General features: G+C 43.6%; 1 protein-coding gene across 2 annotated transcripts; it reads left to right on the forward strand.

Annotated features, from left to right (window-relative positions):
* The first annotated feature begins 1,713 nt into the window (after window positions 1–1,713).
* On the forward strand, window positions 1,714–23,828 carry immt (inner membrane protein, mitochondrial (mitofilin)). Of its 2 annotated transcripts, XM_056268948.1 has the most exons (15): window positions 1,714–1,915; window positions 2,962–3,026; window positions 3,441–3,633; window positions 5,775–5,919; window positions 8,455–8,550; window positions 9,479–9,580; window positions 9,682–9,815; window positions 10,647–10,750; window positions 10,988–11,123; window positions 12,454–12,583; window positions 13,002–13,225; window positions 18,021–18,152; window positions 18,501–18,630; window positions 22,697–23,340; window positions 23,374–23,828. In XM_056268948.1, the coding sequence occupies exons 1-14, from the start codon at window positions 1,874–1,876 to the stop codon at window positions 23,302–23,304; spliced, it is 2,241 nt and encodes a 746-aa protein (XP_056124923.1). In that variant the 5' UTR covers window positions 1,714–1,873; the 3' UTR covers window positions 23,305–23,340; window positions 23,374–23,828. The 2 variants fall into 2 exon arrangements, with proteins under 2 accessions (XP_056124923.1, XP_056124922.1); XM_056268947.1 differs by lacking the exons at window positions 1,714–1,915; window positions 2,962–3,026; window positions 3,441–3,633; ... (1 more) ...; window positions 8,455–8,550; window positions 9,479–9,580 and having other exon boundaries at window positions 9,606–9,815; window positions 22,697–23,336; window positions 23,379–23,828.
* The last annotated feature ends 4,061 nt before the right edge of the window (window positions 23,829–27,889 follow it).

The raw sequence follows: 27,889 nt of genomic DNA on the forward strand, positions 1-27,889 counted from the left end.
CGCTGATAGACGCCTGCTGTCAAGCGCTCGCGTGTGTGTCTGTGCAAGCGCTCGCTGATGTTTATTTACAACGTGTTTTTGAAGCGCTGATCATTGCAGCCAATCACAGACATATCTGATGAGCGCATGAACACAACGGCCAATCAGAGGCGTTTACACTCAAAGCGGCGCATTTTTTTAAATTTCGGTATCGATTTGGTACCGAAGTCGCTACTTTTGACATCACCACTTCCTGCACTTATTTAAAAAAGAAGAAACAAACAAATGACTTGATGTGTTTAGTCGTTAGATTCATAACATTGGCTCCTGGGGGTTTTGTTGGTGGTTTTAACTTTGCACAGTGTTTCATTAAAAAAAAAAATACTTTTTTTTTTTCTTTTTTCTTTTTTTTTCAAAGGGAAAAAACTTGATTTGGGTCAAATGCCTTGTACTTAGATTTAAAAAAAAAAAAAAAGATTTTAAAAGCTAAAAATGATTAGGAAATATTGAATGGTAACGTTTCTGTTGTAGCGCTCATCATGAATCCCAGTGAGACGGTGAAGACAAACCCATGTGTTCCTGTACCTGAGAATCACATTGTGTGTTCAGTGTGTCTCCAGAATGTGAATGATCTAAGATTGAGTTCCCTTACTAAATCATGGGGGAGATGCGAGTCTTTATATAAAGGATTAACACTCTGGGCATGTGCATATGTTCTGTTTTTTGGAAAAAAAGAAAAAAAGTGATAGCTTTACATAACGTGAATTAAGCTGCCCTGTGCACAATTAAAAAATGGCTTTCGACATGCAATTCTTCATGGCTCCATCTGCATTTTATGTTATTGTCTTGTTGGAGCATGTTAGTTTATTATTATTTTCCGAACAGCATTTTTTGCCATTAACACTAATACAGACTTTAGCTCTTTGACTTCTGCTGTTCGTCAGAGTCTAAACGTGATTTGGGAACTTATACCTGTAATGATGTTCAATTCAATAAAGTCCCGTTTTCTCACCGGGGTTACAATGTGGATCCGCTCAGTTTTGTCAAGTCACAACCATTTTAGTTGAATATACATCTCATATAGATCAATGGTAAATATGAATTAGCACGTATATTAATTATTGCAGAAATTGTAATGTACATGCAGGAAACTTCATTGCAACCTCACCTTATATGCCTCTTACATATAAGTCACTATGAAGCACCCAAAATACTATATTTACAGTTATTAATGATGTTTGTTACGGTTTATTGAGGTGCTATTAATATATATTTCATATTACAGTACTAATGAGAAAGAGACTATAGCGTTTTGCATTGTTCTAATGATATTTTAGGGTTTAATTGTGCTAAAAACAACGCAAATGAATACAAACAAACATTTTACACTTTATTTTAAGCTGTCATAATTATATATGTAAGTACTGAGTAATATTGATGTTAAATAAACTACATGTACTTACTATAGGGTTAGGTTGAGAGTTAGTTGCATGTAATTATGCATAATGTACTGTTATACATGTAACATTTGTAACAAGGACACTGTGAAATAAAGTGTCTATACCTCAGCTGTCTCAACGAAAGCTGCATGCTTTCTATAATCTGTGTATTAAATGGAAGAATGAGTATCATTGCATTGCATATGAGTGAGCACGGGAGAGTCAGCGAATGAAATCATCTCGCGTCCGAGTATTTCCTCTTCTGCGAGCTCGTGACGTATGTTGACGTTGGGCGTGCCTACTGCGCATGCGCTGCTCTGTCACACCGCGCACCAGTGCTGCTGTTGCTAATCTACATTGTGCTGGGGGCTAGTCGCTGTCGAGGTTGATCACATTGATAATGTTTTGCTGAAACTGGTCGCATATTTCTGATCTCCGGTCCAGGACGCAGAATCATGCTGCGCGTGTGTTGGAAAGGGGCGCGTGCCGCAGCGCGGGTGAGTTTATCCTGCGCGAGCGGTCATTCAGTGACCCACAGCGAGGCCCGATGACTCGTGTCGTGCTAAATCACGGTTAACACTAACCCCTTGAGTGTTTATGTAATTAACCGGGGATTATATTAAGCTAAATTCGTAATGAGTTGAGGATTTCACCAGTTGAGGTTTGTTATTTGTAGTTTAGGTGGCGCACCGGTATAGAACGCTGTTGTACGTCAAACGACGTAACGTGCGTTCGAAAGAGGCGTTTATAATATGATAGGCAGATCCGTCGAACCAATGAAATCTCACGATTACGTGAGTGACGCCCCCCTCCACCAATAAAAACCTAGCATGTACACCGGCGTAAAACTAGGCGGGCTTTGTATGATTCATATTTTCTGACACACAAGCTAGCCAACAGCTGTCTGGAAATCTTTAGTTTTTACCTACATGTATTCGCCTTTATTTACATTTAACAGTATTTTACTTGCATCCTGTTCACGTAGAACATTGTAAGCGTAGATCTACACTACAGACCGTCAACTGTTTATTGGTTTTGTCCAATAGAAGGACGTGACCTTGTCATTGAAAAGTTCAGAAAGTTTCCGTCACGTTCACCATGGCGCTTTTATGCAAATGAGTGTATCAGTGTAATGAATAATCGATGCTGTGGAAAGAAGCTGATAAACTTTCAACCGTCTTACTGACATTGAAGAAATAGAAACGAAATTTTAGTGACAGCTGTTCATTCATTCATTCATTCATTGTTGTTTATTGCGTTTTACTGAATGTCTGATACACAATGATGATATCTTGTTTTGAGAGCCACCTATATATATATATATATATATATATATATATATATATATTTCATAAACCTGCTTTAACCGAACAACATTTAAATCTGAAATGAGTGGCTATTTGTGTAAAACATCGATGTAGAACAGTGGTTGTGCTCAGTGTAGAAGAAAGCTATCTCTTGAATGTCGAATGCTGTAGTTGATGATCTAATGTAGTGTGTGTGAGATGTTGATGTGTGTGTTTGTGTGTTTGTTTCTCTGCAGTGTGGGAAAGCGTCGGCCCAGCCGTTACAGCACTGCCGCAGATACACCACAGCTGGACACTCTGGGTACCACCTCAAACCCTAAACACACAACCATATTGCTGACTTATTTATTCTAAAACGTTGGGTGTTTTAACACATAGTGCATCAGCATGCCAATGACCCGTGACTGAAGAAAACCTACTGGCCATAACTATTTTTTACCGGCCATGAAACTGTTTTAGCAAAAACAGACGGCAAAATTGTATATACCAGTGAAAATTCACAAATATCTAATCCAATTTCGATACCACAGCTAAAACTACTGGTCTAACTAATATAAATGTAAACCATTATTAAAGACAAGTAAACAGTCAGTAATTAAATAAAGAGTGAATCGGGTCTTTTACTAGTGAATCGGGTCTTTTCCGTTCTGGACCTAAAGCACCGAGAGCACACCCGTAGTGTCACCGGGGTCTGAGCCTGAGTTTCTGCACACAGGTCGTCTGCGGGGAAGATCGTGGCCGCCGGCCTGCTGACGGTGGGTGGCGGTGTTGGCGGGACGATCCTCTATGCCAAGTGGGATCCGAAGTTTCGTGCAAATGTAGAGAAGAGCGTTCCTTACTCTGATCACGTGTTTGAGATGGCGCTCGGGCCGCCGGCGCCTGCACCCGCTCCTGTGCTGAAGAAACCGGTAAGAGTTACTCTCACTTTCAGACGGTCATCGAGGGATTCAGACTCTCTGTGCTTCAGTCGAGTCTCCTTCATTTATACAGCGCTTTTAACAATATGGACTGTTTCTTAAAGGGATAGTTCACTTTGAAATTAATTTTTGATATGTTTTAGCTTACCTCAAGGGCATCCGAGATGTAGGTGTCTTTGTTTCCGCAGTATTTTCAATTGTGATATTTTTAGGGCAAACCGTTCTTGTCTGTCAGTCATATAATGCAGGTCTATGGTCACCACCTCAAAGAGCATGCACAGAGAAGTCCAAATTAAACATGATTTAATGACTCGTAAATGTAAGTACACATTGATGGCCTAAGACACGAAACGAGCAGTTTGTGTGAGAAAACCAACAGTATTTATATCGTTTTTACCTCTTGTAACCACAGCCACGTCCAAGTGATCTGAGGGCGCGGGCGCCTCTGTCTGCGCAAGCGCCGGAAACTCCGGCTCGTACACACCGGGACGAATATCGGCGCGCGTTATTCGCCAGCGTTTTTTGTGTTCACACCCAAGCGATTCTCGCTGACGTTGAGCGGAGTGAACATGCAGATTAATTCCCTGACATTAGATGGCGCTTAATGTAAAACAGAAATAGTCCTATGTTGTAGTCGCTGTGGCGTTTGTCATATAGTTCTTTATGTTCCGACACCAACGAAACCACCAGCTCTACATTCATCTTGCCTCGCATCTTCCTCGTCTTATTTCTCCTCGGCAGTGTAGACGCTACTTGGCGTATATCTTCTTTGCCGTTACGTATGTGTGCTCGGCAAGACCGTTTTGTGTTTGAGCGCCCCCAAGCTGTGTTTTACTGTAACTTCAGAAGCTCCAGACACGTGAGCAAAAGCACCAATCTCATTGGTCGGATAGTTTTTGACGCGGCGCGTCAAACCAGAAAAACTAACCGAAGCGTTTTTTTAAAAAGTGCCCCTTTTACTAGGGGTGGGGGAAAAAATCGATTCTTAGATGCATCGCGATGCGGATGTGGACGATTCTGAATCGATTCACAATTGTCAAAAATCGATTTTCAAAAAAAAAAAAAAAAAATTTAGATATATATTTATAATAACGTAATATTGACGGAACGCGAAAGACGGAACTCTGAAGCGCGGAAGTGCAGTGGCCGGACCGTCTGTGGCGTGCACATAACAGACGCGGACGCGATGGCTGAGCGCCAAATCCAAACACCCTCCTCGTTAAAAGCTGACGTGTGGAAATATTTTGGCTTCTGAAGTTGAAGGGGGAAAGGAGCTGGACAAGAGCCACACTAGTTGTAAGCTTTGTAGAGTAAAACTAAAATATTTCGGAAACAAGACACATATGAGAAGCCATATGACACGTTTCCAGCCAGAGGAGGAAAAACACTCGGCTGTAACGTTACCGGTCGTTGTTATATTATTAATTTACTACAAATATGCTGCTGCTAGTTCAGACACACATGTATTTTCCTGTTGGTTCTTTGCAATGTTAATAAAATATATTGTACGTTAATTCTTTATGGGTCATTACTTTGTACTTTTAAAGCAAAGTATTTATAGTCACACACACACAAAAAAAAGATTCTGATAATCGATTTAGCATCGAATCGCAGCCCTCTGAATCGTAATCGAATCGAATCGTGAGGTGCCTAGAGATTCCCACCCCTACCTTTTACGCGTGGCGTTTTTGGCGTTTTCACATTGGCGCCCTTTGTTTAGTCACGAGGCGTTAAACGTCGGCGAATATCGCGTGTGAAATTCGTCCCGGTGTGAAGAGGCCTTAACAGTCATAACAGGAGATTACAGTAACCGATTGTTTGGCTTTACAGCAGCTCTAGAATTAAGTTATTGTCCAGATAAAGTTAGTTTTGATTGATTCACTTCCGTTGCAAAGATCATTAGATATTAACTTAGCGGCCGCTAACACGACACCGTTCTACTGAACACTTTTAATGCGCTCTGTGTTTGCACAACAACAGTGTTCGGTGCTCGAGAACGCAAACTTAGAAACAACTTTATCATCAAAAACGTGAATCTGTGAAACGCTGATGTGTGCACATGCGTATCACGTGTTCATCCATAGGGATCAAAGCTTCCCATCAGTGATGAACAGGGATTTTTCCTTCAATAGGGAAAGATCGAACCCCTGCAGATCTCCTCCGTGTCCGAAGCGCTGAAGGAGTCCAAGCAGCCGAAAGCCAAAGCGCCGAGGCCTGATCCGACACCTGTGGAAGCAGCGGCGCCGGCAGAACAAGCTCCGGCACAGACACTCCAGGGTGAGCGAGACTCACACACTCACGCCCTGTCCAAACACACACACTCGCCGTCTGTGCTCGTGTGGTGTTTCCTCTAAAGTAGGCGTGAAGACTGCAAGTGTGTGTAGAATAGTGTTGTTAAAAGTACCGACTTCGGCACTCAGGCTGAATGACGCGAGGACATGAGAATTCAGCCAAAAGTGTGTCTGATGTGTTCAGTGTTTTGAATATAAAGCTTACAAAATGTTTATTATACCGGTAAACTAGCGCTACGACCCAGAATCTGCCCTACCTAAATATATGGCCAGGAGTCGATGTGTGATCTGACTTTATCCCTCACTAAAACACATCTAGAGTTGCTCTCGTGCACTGTAATGTAGTCTAGTAGGTTAGACTAGTGCGCTTGAGCATTTAGAGCACACGCTTTCACTGCAGGATTTACTCCTTTAATAATGACCTCAATATTCAAGATAAGGGGCAAAAATACCTCTGTCTTTGATATTTATATCGTCTAATATAGTTAATATCAGCACGATTACAAATATGATATTGGTTTTATACAACAGTTCAATTAACAAGTAGCTAATATTAAGTGACTTACACATTTTAGACACAATATCGCCTGTTTTTGCTCTATTTCGCAAATGAAAATAGTTTGAGAGAATTTTTTGTCAAACAACCAACTTGAACACGAGCCAAATCCACATGGGGATCTTTCTCCCCATTAAATCACTGGAGTTTGCCCTCAATTTATTACATGTGTCCACGCTTTAAGGCACACAGATCTCTATATAATAGATATTTTTTTATTTCCGTGATCATGGCATGTACTAGTGGCCATCCTAAAAGTTCAGTAGGTGATAGGGCTGGGTAAAAAATATCGATGTCTCGATATTAATCGATTCTTAAATCTCAAGAATCGATTAGTCATCCTGTTTTCATTTGATGAATGAATGGAACATTGTAGCGCGCATCCCATCCAATAAATCGCAATAATCTTTGTTTTTATTGTAATCTTTGTTACTATTGATACTAAATAAAGTCTCAAATTTCAAATTACGTCCATTTTCTTACGAAATTCAAAAACATAATAGCGTTTTGGCGCTGTGGCGTGAGATCGCTCTGGCTCAGCTCAAGAGAAGCACATGATCTCCTCTCCGCCTTAATAACACCAGTTACAGCGCCAAATAAACATGAACAAGCATCTGAAAGTGTGTTAAAAGATAGAGTACAACTTATCATAATCCGTATCATGTCACATGGAATCGCTCAATCAGTGTTTCAACCGTGGAAAGACGTCAGTAAAACAACTTGCAAACAATGTCATGTAACGTCACATTTACCTCAGAAAAACCATATGACCATAAACTCGTTAGTCAGCTAGAAAAATGAACTCTAAAGAGGAGCATTTTGCTAAATATATGCACCATATTACATATTCATTATAATTTTTAATGTTCTTCGTTATTTAATTGCATGTTTGAATAAATCTGGCAAGTTTTTATGACAGCCACCATTTAAATGTTTATATTTCATATAACTTTATTATTATAAAAATAAATAAGTGTATTTTAAGTGTTTGTATAGCTATAAATCAGTTCATTTTTACCTTCAATATTATAGTAGGCGACAACTGACTCCCATAGTTTACAGCATTAGAAAAGAGATTTGTTTTCCTTGAGAAAATGTGCCATGTATTGTACCTGATATCCAAAATAATCAATATCGAATCGAATCGGAATCGAATTGCAAGTTTGTGAATCGAAATCGAATCGAATTGTGAAATTTGTGTCAATACCCAGCCCTAATAGGTGAAAGGTTACAAGACTGACAGCATTACTTCAGAGACAGAGCAGTTTAATCACTTTTCCAAGTAGGGGTCGACCGATTATCGGCGCCAATATTAAGCATTTTTATGGTTATCGGTATCGGCCATTTTCAAAACCGATTTGCCGATAAAATAGTTTTATTTTGAAATGCGCTATATTTGGCTCTGACGCAGCCACCTTTGCCGGAACTCACCACTCTGTAGACTAGACTAATGTCCCCGCACATCTGATTTGTTGGGAGTCACGAGTCCGGCCAATCAGCGCGGAAAGCTGAGGCACTGAAAGTGTTGCACTCTCACACCGAGAGAGCACTCGCTGACTAGAGCTGCTTCATCACGCTTCAGTTGTTTCTCAAAGTTAAGGCAGCAGCAGACTTTGCTGAAGAAGCAATAGATTACTACACTGAAGTTGCAAAATACCTGAATATAATAGAGCCCTGTGATTTCCGCGATGCAGAACAGACGGAGTCGCGGAATCCAGTCATAAAAACGGAGTTTACTGTATAAAGCGGAATATCACGGAATTTGTCAACTTTTTGATGAATTAATAAAAAGCAGGTCAGTACAAATCAAACCACAAAAAGACTATTTAAATATGAATCCTGCGTGTGTCTAACGTTAAATGAATGGCGCAGACGCGTGCTTTCAGTTACCACACACACACACACACACACACACACACCAGCTGAATGTTTGACGATGTCCTGATCCCACTACTGTTGTTGCAGAAGCCTCAGCAGAGGCCGCTCACATTATCTCTGCTATCAGCGATGTGCCCTCTATGCCCGCGCCGGGCACGAGTGACGAAAGCCCCGCGCCGGCAGGTCAGAACCGGCTCTCACACACACACACGCCTGCTGATACACACCCGGTGTGTGTGTCTGCATCAGAGCGGCTGTTGGCCATGAGTGTGTCTTCCTCTCTGCATGTTCTCAAACGCCGTCCATCCTCAGTGTGATCATGTGACGCATGCTAACACCCGTTGTGTTCACTGTGTTTTCTTCAGTTCTTTACTAACACTGTGTGCTAACCAGTATTCTTTCCCAATAACTAACTAATGTCCATCCTCTTTTATGTGTGTGAGAGTGTGTGAGAGTGTGTGAGAGTGTGTGAGAGTGTGTGAGAGTGTGTGAGAGTGTGTGAGAGTGTGTGAGAGTGTGTGAGAGTGTGTGAGAGTGTGTGAGAGTGTGTGAGAGTGTGTGAGAGTGTGTGAGAGTGTGTGAGAGTGTGTGAGAGTGTGTGAGAGTGTGTGAGAGTGTGTGAGAGTGTGTGAGAGTGTGTGAGAGAGTGTGTGAGAGTGTGTGAGAGTGTGAGAGTGTGAGAGTGTGAGAGTGTGAGAGTGTGAGAGTGTGTGAGAGTGTGTGAGAGTGTGTGAGAGTGTGTGAGAGTGTGTGAGAGTGTGTGAGAGTGTGTGAGAGCGTGTGAGAGCGTGTGAGAGCGTGTGAGAGCGTGAGAGCGCGTGTGAGCGCGTGTGAGCGCGTGTGAGCGCGTGTGAGAGCGTGTGAGAGCGTGTAAGAGCGTGTGAGAGCGTGTGAGAGCGTGTGAGAGCGTGTGAGAGTGTGTGAGAGAGAGAGTGTGCATGCGTGCAGTGAGTGAAGTCAGTGCACTAGAAAGATGTATTTGTCTTTCATTATTTCACATCACCCATTTTTTTGTATTTTTGGTTGAGATGGCAAACTCACAGCTTTAGTGAAACATGATTTTATTTCCGCTGTAATATATCTGTGTGTGTGTGTGTGTGTGTGTGTGCAGCTGAAGAGAGTCATCATGAGCCTGCGCTGAAGGAGAGACCCGCGGAGGAAGTGAGCGCTCGACTGGAGCAACAGGACCAAGCGGAGCAGCACGTGCTGACAGGCGAGTCTCACACACAAGTCTCTAATGCTCACCAGGACTGATGTATAGAGATAAACGCAGTATAAACAGTAATATTATATATCGTTCTTCTGTAATTGCAGCTCTGACGGCGGGGCTGGAGGAGTCTCTGGGCAGCTCCGCTAAGATCACCCTACAGGCCATCGGAGCGCAGGAGGCGGCACTCACTGCCATCACTGCACACACTGACCAGCTCAGAGAAGCCATGGATTTGCAGGTACACACACACACACACACACACACACACACACTCACAGAGTAGACCAATCACAATAGACTGGAACATCTGACCAATCAGAGCAGAGTAGACCAATCACAACAGACCGAGTCATCTGACCAATCAGAGCAGAGTAGACCAATTACAACAGACTGGGTCATCTGACCAATCAGAGCAGAGTAGACCAATCACAACAGACTGGGTCATCTGACCAATCAGAGCAGAGTAGACCAATCACAACAGACCAAGTCATCTGACCAATCAGAGCAGAGTAGACCAATCACAACAGACTGGGTCATCTGACCAATCAGAGCAGAGTAGACCAATCACAACAGACCGAGTCATCTGACCAATCAGAGCAGAGTAGACCAATTACAACAGACTTGGCCATCTGACCAATCAGAGCAGAGTAGACCAATCACAACAGACTGGGTCATCTGACCAATCAGAGCAGAGTAGACCAATCACAACAGACCGAGTCATCTGACCAATCAGAGCAGAGTAGACCAATTACAACAGACTTGGCCATCTGACCAATCAGAGCAGAGTAGACCAATCACAACAGACTGGGTCATCTGACCAATCAGAGCAGAGCAGGTTCTCAGAAAGGAGGGGATTAGACCTGCAATATGTAATGAGAAAATAAAGTGTTTCCAGTTTTGTGTGCCATATGCATCAGACTTTACAGAGTGTGTGAGACGTCTGAGGCTGTGACGAGCTGTTTCTGTGGTCATAACACGTGTGTGTGTGTGTGTGTGTGTGTGTGTGTGTGTGTGTGTGTGTGTGTGTGTGTGTGTGTGTGTGTGTGTGTGTGTGTGTGTGTGTGTTCAGACTCCTCCAGATGAGAAGTCTGCTCAGTGGAAAGCTCTGACTGAAGCTCTGAGTGAGAGAACCAGAGCTGTGGACGAGGCTGGAGACGCCCTGCTGAAAGCCAAGTGAGATCATCACACACACACACACACACACACACACACACACACACACACACACACACAGATATAGAGGAAGACACTGTGACTGGAGCCTCGCTTCACACTATCAGCTGTTTTGTCATGTTAATGTTGCATGGTATATATCGCAATCTTCTTATTTTTGTTAGAAATTAAATGTGTGTCTCTGTGTGTGTGTGTGTCTGTTTGTGTCTGTGTGTGTGTGTGTGTGTTCCAACACAGAGGACAGCTCGAGAAGCTTCGTGAAGTGATCAACAGCGCAAAGCAAAGCAAGCTCAAGTCAGCGAGACCCCAGATCCTGGCGGCCGAGGAGAACCTGCACAGCATGATCGTGGATCTGGACCGAGTCGTCACCAAGGTGAGTGTGTCAGTCCCACTGGGGGGAAACCCGGCACACACAGTCAAGCCAAACAATACTCACACACCAGATATCATTTGTGATGTTTCTTTACTAGTGTGATCAGGACACTATAGCTCATTTATGTAAGTGAGGAGAGCAGAATAACGTAAACTGTGTCATATTACACTCAGAATCAGTTTCAGTTTAGTTTATTTCTAAAGCACATTTAGTGACCAGGCTGACCACAGTACAGGACAAAATAATAATACCATAAGATAACAGATAAAAGTGTTGATCTTCAGACCTTGTGACCCTGTGAGGGATTACAGTGGTGTCGTGAAACCCATAGCTCTGCGTTTAAAGACATTTATAGACCTATAATTTATTTATAGACCTAGATTTAGATTTATAGATTTATAGACCTAGATTATATAGAGATTTATAGGATATTAATCTCGATTCTATAATTAACTGGTGACCAGTGTTGGTCTGTCAGGAGGGGAATCGAGATGCGTTCATTTTTACAGCCTTTCTAAAATCGTGCATCTGCATTTTGAACCATTTGTAAAGGAGGAATTTGAGTTTTAGATTTACCATAGTAGATGGAGGTGCAGTAACCCAGTATAGCGTAACCCAGCCTAGTTTAACCCAGCCTAGTCGTGATAAAGCATGGATTGGGACTTCCAGAGACTTCTCGGATAGAAACGGATTAATTTTAGCAAGCAAGCGGCGGAGATGAAAGAGACTAGAACCAATCACACAGCTAATGTGTTTATTAAACTTAAGGGAATAAAATAAAGTAAACTGTGACATATTATACCCATAAACTCTTCATACAGTGACTACCAGTAACAATTTGGGAGCAGAAATGATTCCTCCACTTTGAGCTGATCATGTTTTGCTGAAGTGTGTTTTCTGTAATTGCTAATGCTCTTTTTACACACACACTGAACAACATGAAGCATTGCTTGGTCACTGGTTGAGCTAAACTGGTATTATCTAATTGTGGAGTTAAATTGAACAGCTGACAGATATTCAACATAACTCATGTGTGAGAGTCTAACAGAAGGACGGACAAAACCAGTCAAATATCCACTGATCTGAGAACTCTGAGTTCTGCTCATGTTTATCACCATTTTCTAAACTATAGCGAATAAACTGATAATGTGAGAAATGCTGAAGGTGTGTGAATACATGTTGGTTTGACTGTATAAATGAGAATTGAGCCTGTAATCCCTTTAGCTTTACACTCACAGAGACGCATCAGTGTGTCCCGTCTGGAGAGTGTGTCTCACACGTGTGTGTTTTTTCTGTGTGTGTGTGTGTGGTGTGTGTGTGTGTTGTGCAGGTGCAGACGGCGCAGTCCGAGGCGAAGGTCGTGTCTCAGTACAGTGAGCTGGTGAACGAAGCCAAAGCTCAGTTCCAGCAGGAGCTCGCCAACATCACGCCTGAGATCCAGGCCAACTGGAAGGGACTCGGTGAGATCTCACACCCACACACACACACACACACACACACACACACACACACACACACACACACAGGCCCAGGTCACTAGGGGTGGGAGTCTTTCGGCACCTCACGAGTCAGTTCAAATCGATTCTCGATTTTTATTTCGAAATTCGATTCGATATGTTCATTGATTTGATTGTAGTTTACTGTTCTGTGTTACTTTTCTTATGCGGTAGACAGCAGCAAAGGCAACCGTTTATGAGGCTGCTGTTCCTTTAAGAATAAATGCACGGATCTAATATACTGTTACACATCTGATTTCCTCCCATTTGTATAAGTACCGCTCCGATCTATAAGTACCGCCAACCCTAGCGGTACTTATAGATCATGCCGAACAAGACGGCAGCCGGCCCAGTTTCAGCTCTGCTCTGTTGTGTTTGCCAGCGGGAAAGCTGAGCGCCGATGACCTGAACTCCCTGATCGCTCACGCGCACCGGCGCATCGACCAGCTGAACCGCGAGCTAGCGGAGCAGCGCGTGCGTGAGCAGATCCACATCGAGACGGCGCTGGAGCAGCAGAAGCTGGAGAACCAGAGAGCGCAGGAGAGGGCCGTGGCGTCGGCACTCGAGCACAGCCGAGAGGACATCAGGATCCAGCAGGAGAAGAAGGTGCTGCAACACGCTAACACACTCACACATGCTTACACGCTAACACGCTAAACACACTCACACATCAGGATCCAGCAGGAGAAGAAGGTGCTGCAACACGCTAACACACACGCTTACATGCTAAACATGCTCACACGCTAAACACGCTCACACGCTAAACACACTCACACATCAGGATCCAGCAGGAGAAGGTGCTGCAACACGCAACACACACGCTCACATGCTAAACACACTCACACATGCTAAACACACTCACACATGCTAACACGATCACACGCTAAACACACTCACATGCTAAACACACACGCTAACACGCTAAACACACTCACATGCTAAACACACTCACATGCTAAACACACTCACACGATCACACGCTAAACACACTACACGATCACACGCTAAACACTCACGCTAAAAACACACACACGCTAAACACGCTCGCGCACTTCACACGAAACACGCTAAACACGCTCACACGCTAAACACTCACACGCTAAACACTCACACGATCACACGCTAACCACACTCACACGCTAAACACTCACACGATCACACGCTAACCACACTCACACTAAACACACGCTCACACGTTCAACAATCACACGCTAAACACACTCACACGCTGCAACGCTAAACACTCACACGCTGCAACACACTCACACGCTGCAACATGCTAAACACTCACACGCTGCAACACACTCACACGCTGCAACACTCACACACTCTAACACGCTAAACACTCACACGCTGCGACACACTCACACGCTGCAACACGCTAAACACTCACACGCTGCAACACTCACACTCTAACACGCTAAACACTCACACGCTGCGACACACTCACACGCTGCAACACACGCTGCAACACACGCTGCGACACACTCACACACTCTAACACGCTAAACACTCACACGCTGCAACACTCACACACTCTAACACGCTAAACACTCACACGCTGCGACACACTCACACGCTGCAACACTCACACACTCTAACACGCTAAACACTCACACGCTGCAACACACTCACACGCTGCAACACTCACACACTCTAACACGCTAAACACTCACACGCTGCAACACTCACACACTCTAACACGCTAAACACTCACACGCTGCGACACACTCACACGCTGCAACACTCACACACTCTAACACGCTAAACACTCACACGCTGCGACACACTCACACGCTGCAACACTCACACACTCTAACACGCTAAACACTCACACGCTGCAACACACTCACACGCTGCAACACTCACACACTCTAACACGCTAAACACTCACACGCTGCAACACACTCACACGCTGCAACACTCACACACTCTAACACGCTAAACACTCACACGCTGCAACACACTCACACGCTGCAACACTCACACACTCTAACACGCTAAACACTCACACGCTGCGACACACTCACACGCTGCAACACGCTAAACACTCACACGCTGCAACACTCACACTCTAACACGCTAAACACTCACACGCTGCGACACACTCACACGCTGCAACACACGCTGCAACACACGCTGCGACACACTCACACACTCTAACACGCTAAACACTCACACGCTGCAACACTCACACACTCTAACACGCTAAACACTCACACGCTGCGACACACTCACACGCTGCAACACTCACACACTCTAACACGCTAAACACTCACACGCTGCAACACACTCACACGCTGCAACACTCACACACTCTAACACGCTAAACACTCACACGCTGCAACACTCACACACTCTAACACGCTAAACACTCACACGCTGCGACACACTCACACGCTGCAACACTCACACACTCTAACACGCTAAACACTCACACGCTGCGACACACTCACACGCTGCAACACTCACACACTCTAACACGCTAAACACTCACACGCTGCAACACACTCACACGCTGCAACACTCACACACTCTAACACGCTAAACACTCACACGCTGCAACACTCACACACTCTAACACGCTAAACACTCACACGCTGCGACACACTCACACGCTGCAACACTCACACACTCTAACACGCTAAACACTCACACGCTGCAACACACTCACACGCTGCAACACTCACACACTCTAACACGCTAAACACTCACACGCTGCGACACACTCACACGCTGCAACACGCTAAACACTCACACGCTGCAACACTCACACTCTAACACGCTAAACACTCACACGCTGCGACACACTCACACGCTGCAACACACGCTGCAACACACGCTGCGACACACTCACACACTCTAACACGCTAAACACTCACACGCTGCAACACTCACACACTCTAACACGCTAAACACTCACACGCTGCGACACACTCACACGCTGCAACACTCACACACTCTAACACGCTAAACACTCACACGCTGCAACACACTCACACGCTGCAACACTCACACACTCTAACACGCTAAACACTCACACGCTGCGACACACTCACACGCTGCAACACGCTAAACACTCACACGCTGCAACACACGCTGCGACACTCACACACTCTAACACGCTAAACACTCACACGCTGCAACACTCACACACTCTAACACGCTAAACACTCACACGCTGCAACACGCTAAACACTCACACGCTGCAACACACGCTGCGACACACTCACACGCTGCAACACTCACACACTCTAACACGCTAAACACTCACACGCTAAACACTCACATGCTGCAACACACGCTGCGACACACTCACACGCTGCAACACACGCTGCAACACGCTAAACACTCACACGCTGCAACACGCTAAACGCACTCACACGCTGCAACACTCACACACTCTAACACGCTAAACACTCACACGCTGCAACACACTCACACGCTGCAACACTCTAAACACTCACGCTGCAACACACGCTGCGACACACTCACACGCTGCAACACACGCTGCAACACGCTAAACACTCACACGCTGCAACACGCTAAACGCACTCACACGCTGCAACACTCACACACTCTAACACGCTAAACACTCACACGCTGCAACACACTCACACGCTGCAACACGCTAAACACTCACACGCTGCAACACACGCTGCAACACACTCACACGCTGCAACACTCACACACTCTAACACGCTAAACACTCACACGCTGCGACACACTCACACGCTGCAACACACTCACACGCTGCAACACGCTAAACACTCACACGCTGCAACACACTCACACGCTGCAACACACGCTGCAACACACTCACACGCTGCAACACTCACACACTCTAACACGCTAAACACTCACACGCTGCAACACACTCACACGCTGCAACACACGCTGCAACACACGCTGCGACACACGCTGCGACACACTCACACGCTGCGACACACTCACACGCTGCGACACACTCACACGCTGCAACACACGCTGCGACACACGCTGCGACACACTCACACGCTGCGACACACTCACACGCTGCGACACACTCACACGCTGCAACACACGCTGCGACACACTCACACGCTGCAACACACGCTGCGACACACGCTGCGACACACTCACACGCTGCGACACACTCACACGCTGCGACACACTCACACGCTGCAACACACGCTGCGACACACTCACACGCTGCAACACACGCTGCGACACACTCACACGCTGCAACACACGCTGCGACACTCACACGCTGCAACACTCACACACTCTAACACGCTAAACACTCACACGCTGCAACACACTCACACGCTGCAACACATTCACACGCTAACACGCTAAACACACGACGCTAAACACACTCACACGCTAAACACTCACACGCTAAACACACACGCTCTAACACGCTGCAACACACTCACACGTTAAACGCACTCACACGCTGCAACACACTCACACGCTGCAACACGCTAAACACGCTCTAACACGTTAAACACACTCACACGCTAAACACACGCTCTAACATGCTGCAAAGCGCTAACACGCTAAACACACTCACACGCTAAACACACTCACACGCTGCAACACACTGACACACTAAACGCACTCGCACGCTAAACACTCACACGCTGCAACACACTCACACACTGCAACACTCACACGCTAACACGCTAAACACACTCACACATCCGGATCCAGCAGGAGAAGAAGGTGCTGCAACACGCAACACACACGCTCACATGCTAAACACACTTACACGCTGCAACACTCACACGCTAAACACACATGCTCTAACACGCTGCAACACACTCACATGCTAAACGCACTCGCACGCTAAACACTCACACGCTGCAACACACTCACACACTGCAACACTCACACGCTAACACGCTAAACACACTCACACATCCGGATCCAGCAGGAGAAGAAGGTGCTGCAACACGCAACACACACGCTCACATGCTAAACACACTCACACGCTGCAACACTCACACGCTAAACACACATGCTCTAACACGCTGCAACACACTCACATGCTAAACGCACTCACACGCTAACACGCTAAACGCACTCACACGCTAACACACTCACACGCTGAAGCTAAACACAGCACCGCTCAAACGCTGGGATGCGATACCATTTTAGTTTTTGAAAGAGTCTCCTGTTCACCAAGGCTGTATTTATTTGATAAAAAATACCGAAAAAAACAGTAATATTGTGAAATATTATTCCAGTGTAAATCAGCTGTTTTCTATGTGAATATACAGTAAAGTGTAATTTATTCCTGACCGCTGTATTTTCAGCATCATTACTTGAGAAATTTTTACGCAGATTTAATAGCATGAAATTGGAACTTTTTAAAATTGGAGCAGTTTTAAAGCTTAAATGTGTGTGTGTGTGTCAGCTCCAGGAGGTGCGTGAGGTGCTGGAGGCGGAGATGAGGACTCAGCTGAGGCGTCAGGCGGCGGCTCACACTGATCACCTGAGGGACGTGCTGAAGGTTCAGGAGCAGGAGCTGCGCCAGGAGGCTCACGAGGTGCACACACACACACACACACACACACACACACACATATCAAGCGTTCATTAACAATTACAGTTCTTCACTCCAGAAATGGGATGGGCAACCTGTTTGACTGACTCAATTTTAGTCGATTCTCCTTTGATATTTATTCCTAAATCCCAAGAATCTGTCTTTTAGTCTGTGCTGTTTTCATTGGATGCGTGAACAAAGCTGTACTGAACATTATTTGTAGCTCCTCCCGTCCGATTAATCGCAGTTAGCTTTGAAAACTGAGACTTAGTTTCATATCAAAAGTAACAAATTCTGTCAGTTTCATCACTGAACACAGTAAATGAGAGTCTCTTGAATGTGTGTGTGCAGGTCCTGAGCAGTAAGATGATGGAGCAGGAGACTCATTACCGCAGACTGACCCAGGAACAGCTGGACACCTTCACGCTGGACATGAACGCAGCGTACGCCCGTCTCAAGGGCATCGAGGAGGCCATCGACAGTAAGCCTTCGCCAGCTGGCTCGTCAAACACACACGCCTCTGTTCGTTTAGGTGTGAACATCGGCTGGTTGAAGTGTCCACCGGTTAGCGGGTCCGGGCGTGCTCTCTGTTTATTGATTTATTAGTTAGCTTTTGCAAAATAGCTTTTTGTGGTATCATCCACACATGCATTGATAACATAACTGCAATAAAGTACCGTATTTTCCGCACTATAAGGCGCACTTAAAAGCCTTTCATTTTCTCAAAAAACGACAGTGCGGCTTATAATCCGGAGCGCCTTATATATGGATGGTGAACACACACACGTTCACCAAGACGGGGAGACAGCGCCGGCCGACTTACGCCACTATCTGCCAATGGATCGTGGATGCCTGGGCTGATATATCAGTCTCAACTGTGATCCGAGCTTTCACGAAGGCAGGAATAATCTCTTTATTCAGCCGGCTCACATACCCGTATTTACTTCCTGTTTTCGGCCGAAGTCCACAGTAGTCGATTGTCGAGTTCGCGCGCGCGATCAAACCTCCTCCGTGTGTTCAACATCTGATTCGGATGAACTACTGTGGACTTCGACCGAAAAAAGGAAGAAAATACGGGTATGTGAGCTGGCTGAAAAAACATCATTTTTATTCGTATCTTTCACATTTACTGCAGTCAGATTCACCGTGTTCACTCACATGGCTGTGCACTTGTAATGACACATTAAGGTTGTTAAGCAGGTTTAAAACTTGTCCCGTTTAAGTCAACAGGGTGCGAATTTTAAAAAGAGGATAACACTGTAGGCAACACCGGTTTTTGTCGTTGTTCTCTGTACTGACAGCACTCCAAATTTACCAAAAAAATGAGCTCAATGTTAAAATTGACCGGAGTTCTCCTTTAACGTTTGAACAACGTTACCATGGGAGTGAACGAGTTGTCAGAACGTTTGACTTTATCTGACTGTTTTGTTGACATCTAGTGGATGCATAACGCAAACCCAGTCAAACGTTTGACTGCAGTGTCTCATGCGCCTTATAATCCGGTGCGCCCTATATATGAAAAATGTTCTAAAATAGGTCATTCATTGAAGGTGCGCCTTATAGTGCGGAAAATACGGTAATAGCCTAGTTAACAATTACTTGTTTACATAGGATAAAAATGTATTTTATAATATTAAAACTTATCAGTTTGACAGAATTTTCGGTAACACTTTACTTGAAGGGGTGTGCATAAGACTGACACGACACCTTCATAATCATGACATGACACAGGAGGGTTTATGCATGTTTATGACAACTGTCATTATGTGTCATTCGCTCAATTGTGACATTTTTTAATGCAAATATGACATTGTTTGAGATGTCTTTGTTATGACAACTTGACATAAACCAATACATCATAACCTGCAGTGTCTTTGTCATGACAACTTGAGACATGTTGAGAAACTTGAGACAATTATTAAGACAACACAACCTGTCATAAACATGACATAGCAGATTAATGATCAAACTTAAGAAAGCACTTAGCTTTATGGGTTAACATTACATTAAACTGTCATGTGGTTGGTTTTGACATTGGCTGTCATGAGGCCATTATAACATGTTAATGACAAATTCAATGTGTACCACTGTAGTTGAGGTCAAGAAAAATATTCATGACACAGTTATAATGCCTCATGACAGCCAATGTCAAAACCAACCATTACAGTTTATGTAATGTTAACCATAAAGCTAAGTGCTTTCTTAAGTTTGATCATCAATCTGCTATGTCATGTTTATGAAATATTTATGACCGGTTATGATGTATTGGTTTATGTCAAGTTGTCATAACAAAGACATCTCAAACAATGTCATATTTGCATTAAAAATGTCGTAATTGAGCGAATGACACTTAATAACAGTTGTCATAAACATGCATAAACCCTCCTTCATATTCATGTGTCATGTCATGATTATGAAGGTGTCGTGTCAGTCTTATGCACACCCCTTCAAGTAAAGTGTTACCGAATTTTCTAAATCAAAGTGCCATGGTAAGTCAAAATAACTTTACTGAACATTTTCTTTTATTGAAAATGTTAATTTCCTGTCATCTCTTGGAATATCTGAAAGCCAGGTTTGTCCTAATATCTGTCATTATTAGCAGAACACACATTGTTTAGTCAATAATTCAAGAATGTCCTCTTGATTCTAATGTGTTGTACTTGGCCTAAAAAGTAACAGTTCTTGTAATGGTTTAACTATAGCATTTGTTACAATAAGGACATAATTACAGGGAAGATCATTGATGGCTCCTCATTACCATGCTAAGGCCAATGTTCACTGTTTTTATTTTTTAATGTGTTCTCCTCTGTCTCCAAGGTCATGTGACCCTAATGTGTTCTCCTCTGTCAAGTCAAGTCAAGTCACATTTATTTATATAGCGCTTTTCACAATACAGATTGCATCAAAGCAGCTTCACAGTGATAACATGAAAGTAGTACAACACAGTTCAATAATATTGTTGAATATTAAATATCCCCAACTAAGCAAGCCAAAAGCAAGGCGACAGTGGCAAGGAACCAAAACTCCATCAGATTGGATGGAGAAAAAAACCTTGGGAGAACCCAGGCTAGTCAGGGGCCAGTTCTCCTCTGGCTAACAATCATAGGGTTTCAAAGAAGCTTTACAGTAAGTGCATATCAGAAAGTACCTGGAAAAAATACATTTAGTTAATCATGTAATATTAAGGGGATAACATATCGCCGGCGTTGAGTCGTCTCTTCGCAGGCGTTGAGTCGTCTCTTCACAGGCGTTGGTCTTCTCATCACAGGCGTTGAGGCATCCGAAATCCCCGTGAGAGGCAGGATACAAAACTGGAGCCTACGAACGCCATTTTTCTCGGGACAAGCGTCCCGAGATAACAGCAGAAAGGCAGATGGGAAATAATTAGCATAGCTGATGTTCATAATGATTTCCATTACACGGGAGTAGGTGTTAGAAAACCATAATCTCACAACTCTCCGTAACCCAAACTCTCCGCAACCATACGGACCGACCCGTTTGTCTATAAGGCTGTCGAGCCCCACTGGTGCGTTAAGCAGTTTCAGTGGCAAACGGTTCCGTATGGCATAGCAGGGGACTAAAAGGTAAGCATTATGTGAATGCTTGACTAAAGAGACACGTCTTTAGTCTAGTTTTAAACTGTGTCAGCGAGTCAGAGCATCGGACCGTATCGGGAAGGCTATTCCAGAGTTTTGGAGCTAAATGCGAGAATGCCCTCCCTCCTTTCGTGGACTTCGATATCCTAGGAATGACCAGAAGCCTTGAATTTAGTGATCTTAGAGAACGCGGTGGATTGTAGGGCGAAAGAAGGTCCGTTAAGTACATAGGAGCTAAACCATTAAGGGCTTTATAGGTCATTAGTAGTACTTTGTAATTGATACGGAACTTAATAGGTAACCAGTGCAGAGATGATAAAATCGGTGTTATATGATCATATTTTCTTGATCTAGTAAGAACTCTAGCGGCTGCATTTTGCACTAACTGTAGCTTGTTTATTGAGGATGCAGGACAACCAGCTAATAAAGCATTACAGTAATCTAGTCTCGAGGTCATGAATGCATGAACTAACTTTTCTGCATCAGAAACAGATAGCATGTTACGTAATTTAGCAATGTTTCTAAGGTGGAAAAAGGCTGTTCTTGTAACAGATGAAATATGATTTTCGAAAGACAAGTTGCGGTCTAGTATAACACCCAGGTCTTTTACTGTAGTGGAAAAAGTAACAGGGCATCCTTCTATATTAAAGTCGTATTGTAAGAGGTTTTGTGTGTAGTTTTTTGGACCAATAAGTAATACCTCCGTTTTATCTGAATTTAATAGCAGGAAATTACGCGTCATCCAGCATTTTATATCTTTGAGACATTCTGTCAATTTAGATGAGGTAATGTTTTCATCTGGTCGTGATGAAATATATAATTGAGTGTCGTCAGCATAACAGTGGAAATTAATTCCATGTTAATTTCTGTCTCCAAGGTCATGTGACCCTAATGTGTTCTCCTCTGTCTCCAAGGTCATGTGACCCTAATGTGTTCTCCTCTGTCTCCAAGGTCATGTGACTGCTGAGGAAGAGGCCCGCAAGGCTCACCAGCTGTGGCTCTCCGTAGAGGCTCTGAACTACACGCTGAAGTCCGCCGGTGCCGAGTCCCCCACCGAGCCTCTAGAGGGCGCTGTGCTCGCCATCAAAGAAACCTGTGCGCAAAACGAGTTCGCCCAGGCGTTAGCCACCGCTATTCCCGAAGAGTCTCTGAGCCGAGGCGTCTACAGCGAAGCTAGCCTCCGCGCGCGCTTCTACGACATCCGCCGGCTCGCGCGCCGCGTGGCGCTCATCGACGAGACCCGCAACAGCCTTTACCAGTACTTCCTGTCCTACCTGCAGTCCGTCCTTCTGTTCGAGAGAGTGGAAGAAGCGCCGCCGGCGAAACTAGCGGCCGAAGATCTCGACACGTTCAAGCTGCTCGCCTACGCTACGTACAGCATCGAGCGCGGAGACCTGGAACTAGCCGCCAAGTTCATCAACCAGCTCCGCGGCGAGTCGCAGCGCGTGGCGCAGGACTGGCTCAAAGAAGCCCGGCTCACTTTAGAAACCAAGCAGGTGATCAGCCTGCTCTCGGCGTATGCTAATGCCGTGGGGTTGGGCACCACGCAGGCCCCTTAGCCACACCCACATGACCTTAGCCACACCCACAGGCCGCTTAGCCACACCCACTGGCCCCTTAGCCACAACTACAGGCTCCGTAACATCACCCATTGGCCACACCCACATGCCCCTTAGCCACACCCACTCTGTGGAGATTATGTAAATTACGAGGTCTGTCATTTGCCCGCTGTTAACGGAGCCTTCTGCTCAGCTGATTAATTTATTAATAGTTTCGTGTGCTAGCCAGAAATCTGTCTGAATTACGTTTGCAGGAAGTGTTTGCCCTTGAAACAGTTCTCAAGTGGCTCATATACGCGGAGAAACGCATCTCGAGGTTTGTTGATCTTGACAGTGGCGGCACTCGGTGTATATGCCGCGCATCTCACGGATGCTAACCTGTTCACCGTTTCACGATGCACGTGTAACGCTTCAGTTTCAAAGTTATATATTTACTGGTTGTTTATTAACCCAGACTGTTGAGAATAATCAGTGCTCTTCTCATTCAGTGTTGGAGATCAATAAATCATGTTTGTTGACAAGAATGGCATTTCAGTTATTTCCATGTGTTTTAAAAACAGTCAGATCTGGTTTAGCAGGGGTTTGTTTTAATTTAAAGTCCCCCTGTGGTGTAAATCCAGCTTTTAATGTTGTTTATGTGTCTATGTGGTGTTTTTAATACGCTTTAAGACACACCGTGTGTAAGTTCATAAGTCGACAGCATTGCTGAGTATTTTCTGCTTAAAACTGCAGTGAACCAAAGACAGTCTCAAAAACACGGTTTGAAATCGCTGGTGTTTCTGACGTCACAAACGACCTTGTAACCAATCAGATCAACGTGTGATCGTCAACCAGTGGATCTCTGAGCTGAGGGAGTGAGTGGAGGCGGGGCTCATTTGCATATTCATAGAACCACGTATACTAAATTAGATTTTTAGGGGATAAAATGATTGACTACAGGGGAACATTTCCCATCACATACAGTTAGGTCCCTATATATTTGGACACTAGCAATTTTTATTTTATTTTAGCTGTTTACCAAAACATGCTCAAATTATGGTTTAATAATGAATATGGGCTTAAAGTGCACAGTCTCAGCTATTTTAAGTGTATTTATTCACATCCAAATTTGAGAAAAGGTTTAGGAATTACTGCTCTTTAATATGTAGACCCCTCTTTTTCAAGGGACCAAAAGTAATTGGACAATTGACTCAAAAGCTGTTTCATGGACAGGTGTTATTTCATCAACAATTGAGCAGGTAAAAGGTCTGGAGTTGATTCTAAGTGTTTTTGCATTTGCATTTGGAAGCTGTTGTTTTGAACACACATCATGCACGTGAAACAGGCTTCAAACGCAAAACACGTCCATCAGAGAGATGGCAGGAACATTAGGAGTGGCCAAATCAACCATTTGGTACAAGACTAAAAAATGCATGGGTGAGCTCGGCAACATAAGAAGGCCTGCACCTCCAGTGAAGACAACAGATGATGGTAAAGAAACGCCTTTCACAACATCCAGCCAAGTGAAGGACACTCTCTGTATACACACTGTATCTTTTAACATGCCGTCTGATCTTCATTCATGTTTATTTCATGTTGTAACTAGTTAAGAGGAAGAGATTGGTTCAGCTTAACAGAGATAACAGGAAAATAATGCATTTCGGATGTAGTTCGGCTGAAGTCAGTTCAGTGTTGATCCAGTTCTGTTGTAAAGATCATCAATTATTAATTTAAGTTAATTTCATCTATAAAGCAGTTCTGCAAATGATGTCATCGTCCAGCTCAGTTCAGTTGTCATACAGTAACGAGCTGAAACGAACGATAGGTCTAACTTAGATTGCTTTATTATTCCTAATCAGTTTCATCATCTAAGCTTAGAAGAACTCGATACTGCGACAGAAACTTTTAACTCTCTCTTTTCCAGCACTTTAGACACAGTTGCTCTGTTGCGCTTAAAGAAGATTAAAGAAAATAGTCCAACGCCGTGGTACAGCGAGCGCACACACACACACACACTCAGGCCCTTAAGAGAGCGGCCAGAAAAATGGAGCGCAACTGGAAGAAAACTAAACGAGGTATTTCGCATTTCATGGAAGGAGAGCTCAACCGCTTACAGAGAGGCCTTAAAAGCTGCTAGATCTGCTTATTGTTCGACCCTATTAGAAGAAAATAAACATAATCCTAGGTATTTATTTGAAACAGTGGCTAAACTAACGAAAAAGAAAGCTTCAAGCTCAGAAGTGTCCGAGCAACACAGCAGTAATAAATTTATGAACTTCTTTACTTATAAGATTGATAATATCAGGGACAAAATTATAACTATGCAACCGTCTACTACAGTATCACATCAGGAAGTGCGTTGTAGTCTCCCTGAGGAAAAATTTGATTAATTCATTGCTATAGGAGAGGAAGAATTTTCTAAACTCGTTAATTCATCTAAATCGACAACATGTATGTTAGATCATATACCTACTAAGCTACTGAAAGAGATGCTTCGAGGTCATAGATCCTCTTCTTAATATCATTAATTCATCTTTGTCTCTAGGATACGTACCAAAAACCTTTTAAGCTGGCTATGATTAAACCGCTTGTTAAAAAACCACAACTTGATCCTACAGAATTAGTCAATTACAAGCCGATCTCGAATCTGCCTTTTCTATCAAAGATATTAGAAAAAGCAGTATTCTCACAACTGTGCTCCTTTCTAGAAAGAAATGATATCTGCGAGGATTTTCAGTCCGGATTTAGACCGTACCATAGCACTGAGACAGCTCTCATCAGAGTCACAAATGATTTGCTCTTATCATCCAATCATGGTTGTATCTCTCTATTAGTGTTACTTGATCTTAGTGCTGTATTTGATACTATTGACCACAACATTGTTTTAAATAGACTCGAAAATTATGTTAGCATTAGTGGAATTGCATTAGCATGGTTTAAATCATACTTATCTGACCGTTATCAGTTTGTAGCAGTAAATGAAGAGATGTCTTATCGATCACAAGTTCAGTATGGCGTACCACAAGGCTCAGTACTAGGACCGCTGCTGTTCACTCTGTACATGCTACACACACACACACACACACACACCCTGTATATGCTACACCCACACATATACACACTCTATACATGCTACCCTTGTAAATGTTTTTTCCTGTGAAAAAAAAAATTCATGCCTCATAATAGCTTGGATGTAGCTCTGTCTAAACCCTTGCCTCATTTAGTACACGTGGAACCATGAATATGCAAATTAACCCCAAACCATGAATATGCAAATTGGTGCACCTAATATGCACCTCGCTGGACACATATACGCATGCCCAAACACATATTTAATAGCAAGCTGTATTCATATGAATTGGTTTTTTAAAAAAAAACATGATTTACATCCATACTAGACTGTTATCAGAAATGTAACTGATCTGATAATGACAAAATTATCGAATATCTGATGTCATGTGACAAGTAAAATGAGCATTTCCACACTTGCAAACAGAGGAAGGTTATGAGGCGAGACATCATGTATCATTGAAACATGAACAGACGGGGCCAAATATCACAATGTGTTCGGAACGAGACTTCTACAGTGCGATTTCCTACTGATACAATTTGTGGTTTCAATGAAGTTCCCAATTCGTCCGTATGTGTCGACGAGGGCGCTTGACCACTTCAGTCTTTGACACCTTGGTGAGGATGGTTTAACCCTCTGGGGTCCTTCGGCCCAAATGGACCCGAAGCATTTAAATAAAAATTTTTTTTAAATCATAGCTTTATCGGAATGGTCCGAAATTTGGTGACTTTGTTGGTACTTGGTATATGAACACCCCAAAAAATTGGGGACAGGATTTGAATAGTCTAAGTGGTTGTAAAAAAAAATAGTCACACTCAGGACCTTCGGGTCCAAATGGACCCGCATAGGAAATGAATGGGAAATTGGCAAAAATGTGAAAATACAGAGTTTTTTTGTGCGTACAAACTACAAATCAGCCACGATCCAGAAAAAAAGCACACAACAGTGAAGGGGTGAATCTATAAAACATCAAGAGTGCAAAACAGACACATCCACACACACACACACATACACACTTTTATACACATACACACTAATAAGTTCAGATTACATATGGGTTTTGAATTTTTAAAATGCTCAGTTTGTCCACCAGATGGCATCCATCTCATTTCAAAAATTGCTTTCATGAGGCCTAGGCTTGACTCTAAAATGAAATACAGCTTTAAATTTAAAAAAAAAAAAATTCTATTATATTCAATGGGGAAAATTGGGGAAAACAGACATATCAATTGTGACTTAAGCATCTAAAGTGTTATTGTTGATCATATCCAAGATAATCGAAATGACTCCACAAAAGAACAGAGATGAGACATATATATATGCTTTTGGCAGATGCTTTTATTCTTGCGTTGCATTCAAGTTGTACATTTGATCAGTTTGTTTTATAATACCAAACTGCACTTTGCAAAGAAAGCTTTTATAGGGATAATCATGGTTTAAAAGCAACTACCTTGATATCTTCCATTGCCTTCGCCTTCATAGTGCTCAGGTAGGATTTGATTTCCAAAGTATTTACAGCCAATGATTACATAATAC

This window comes from Rhinichthys klamathensis, unplaced genomic scaffold (genome assembly GCF_029890125.1).
Source record: "Rhinichthys klamathensis goyatoka isolate OS25496 unplaced genomic scaffold, OSU_Roscu_1.1 h1tg000278l_1, whole genome shotgun sequence".
Lineage (NCBI taxonomy): Eukaryota > Metazoa > Chordata > Actinopteri > Cypriniformes > Leuciscidae > Rhinichthys > Rhinichthys klamathensis.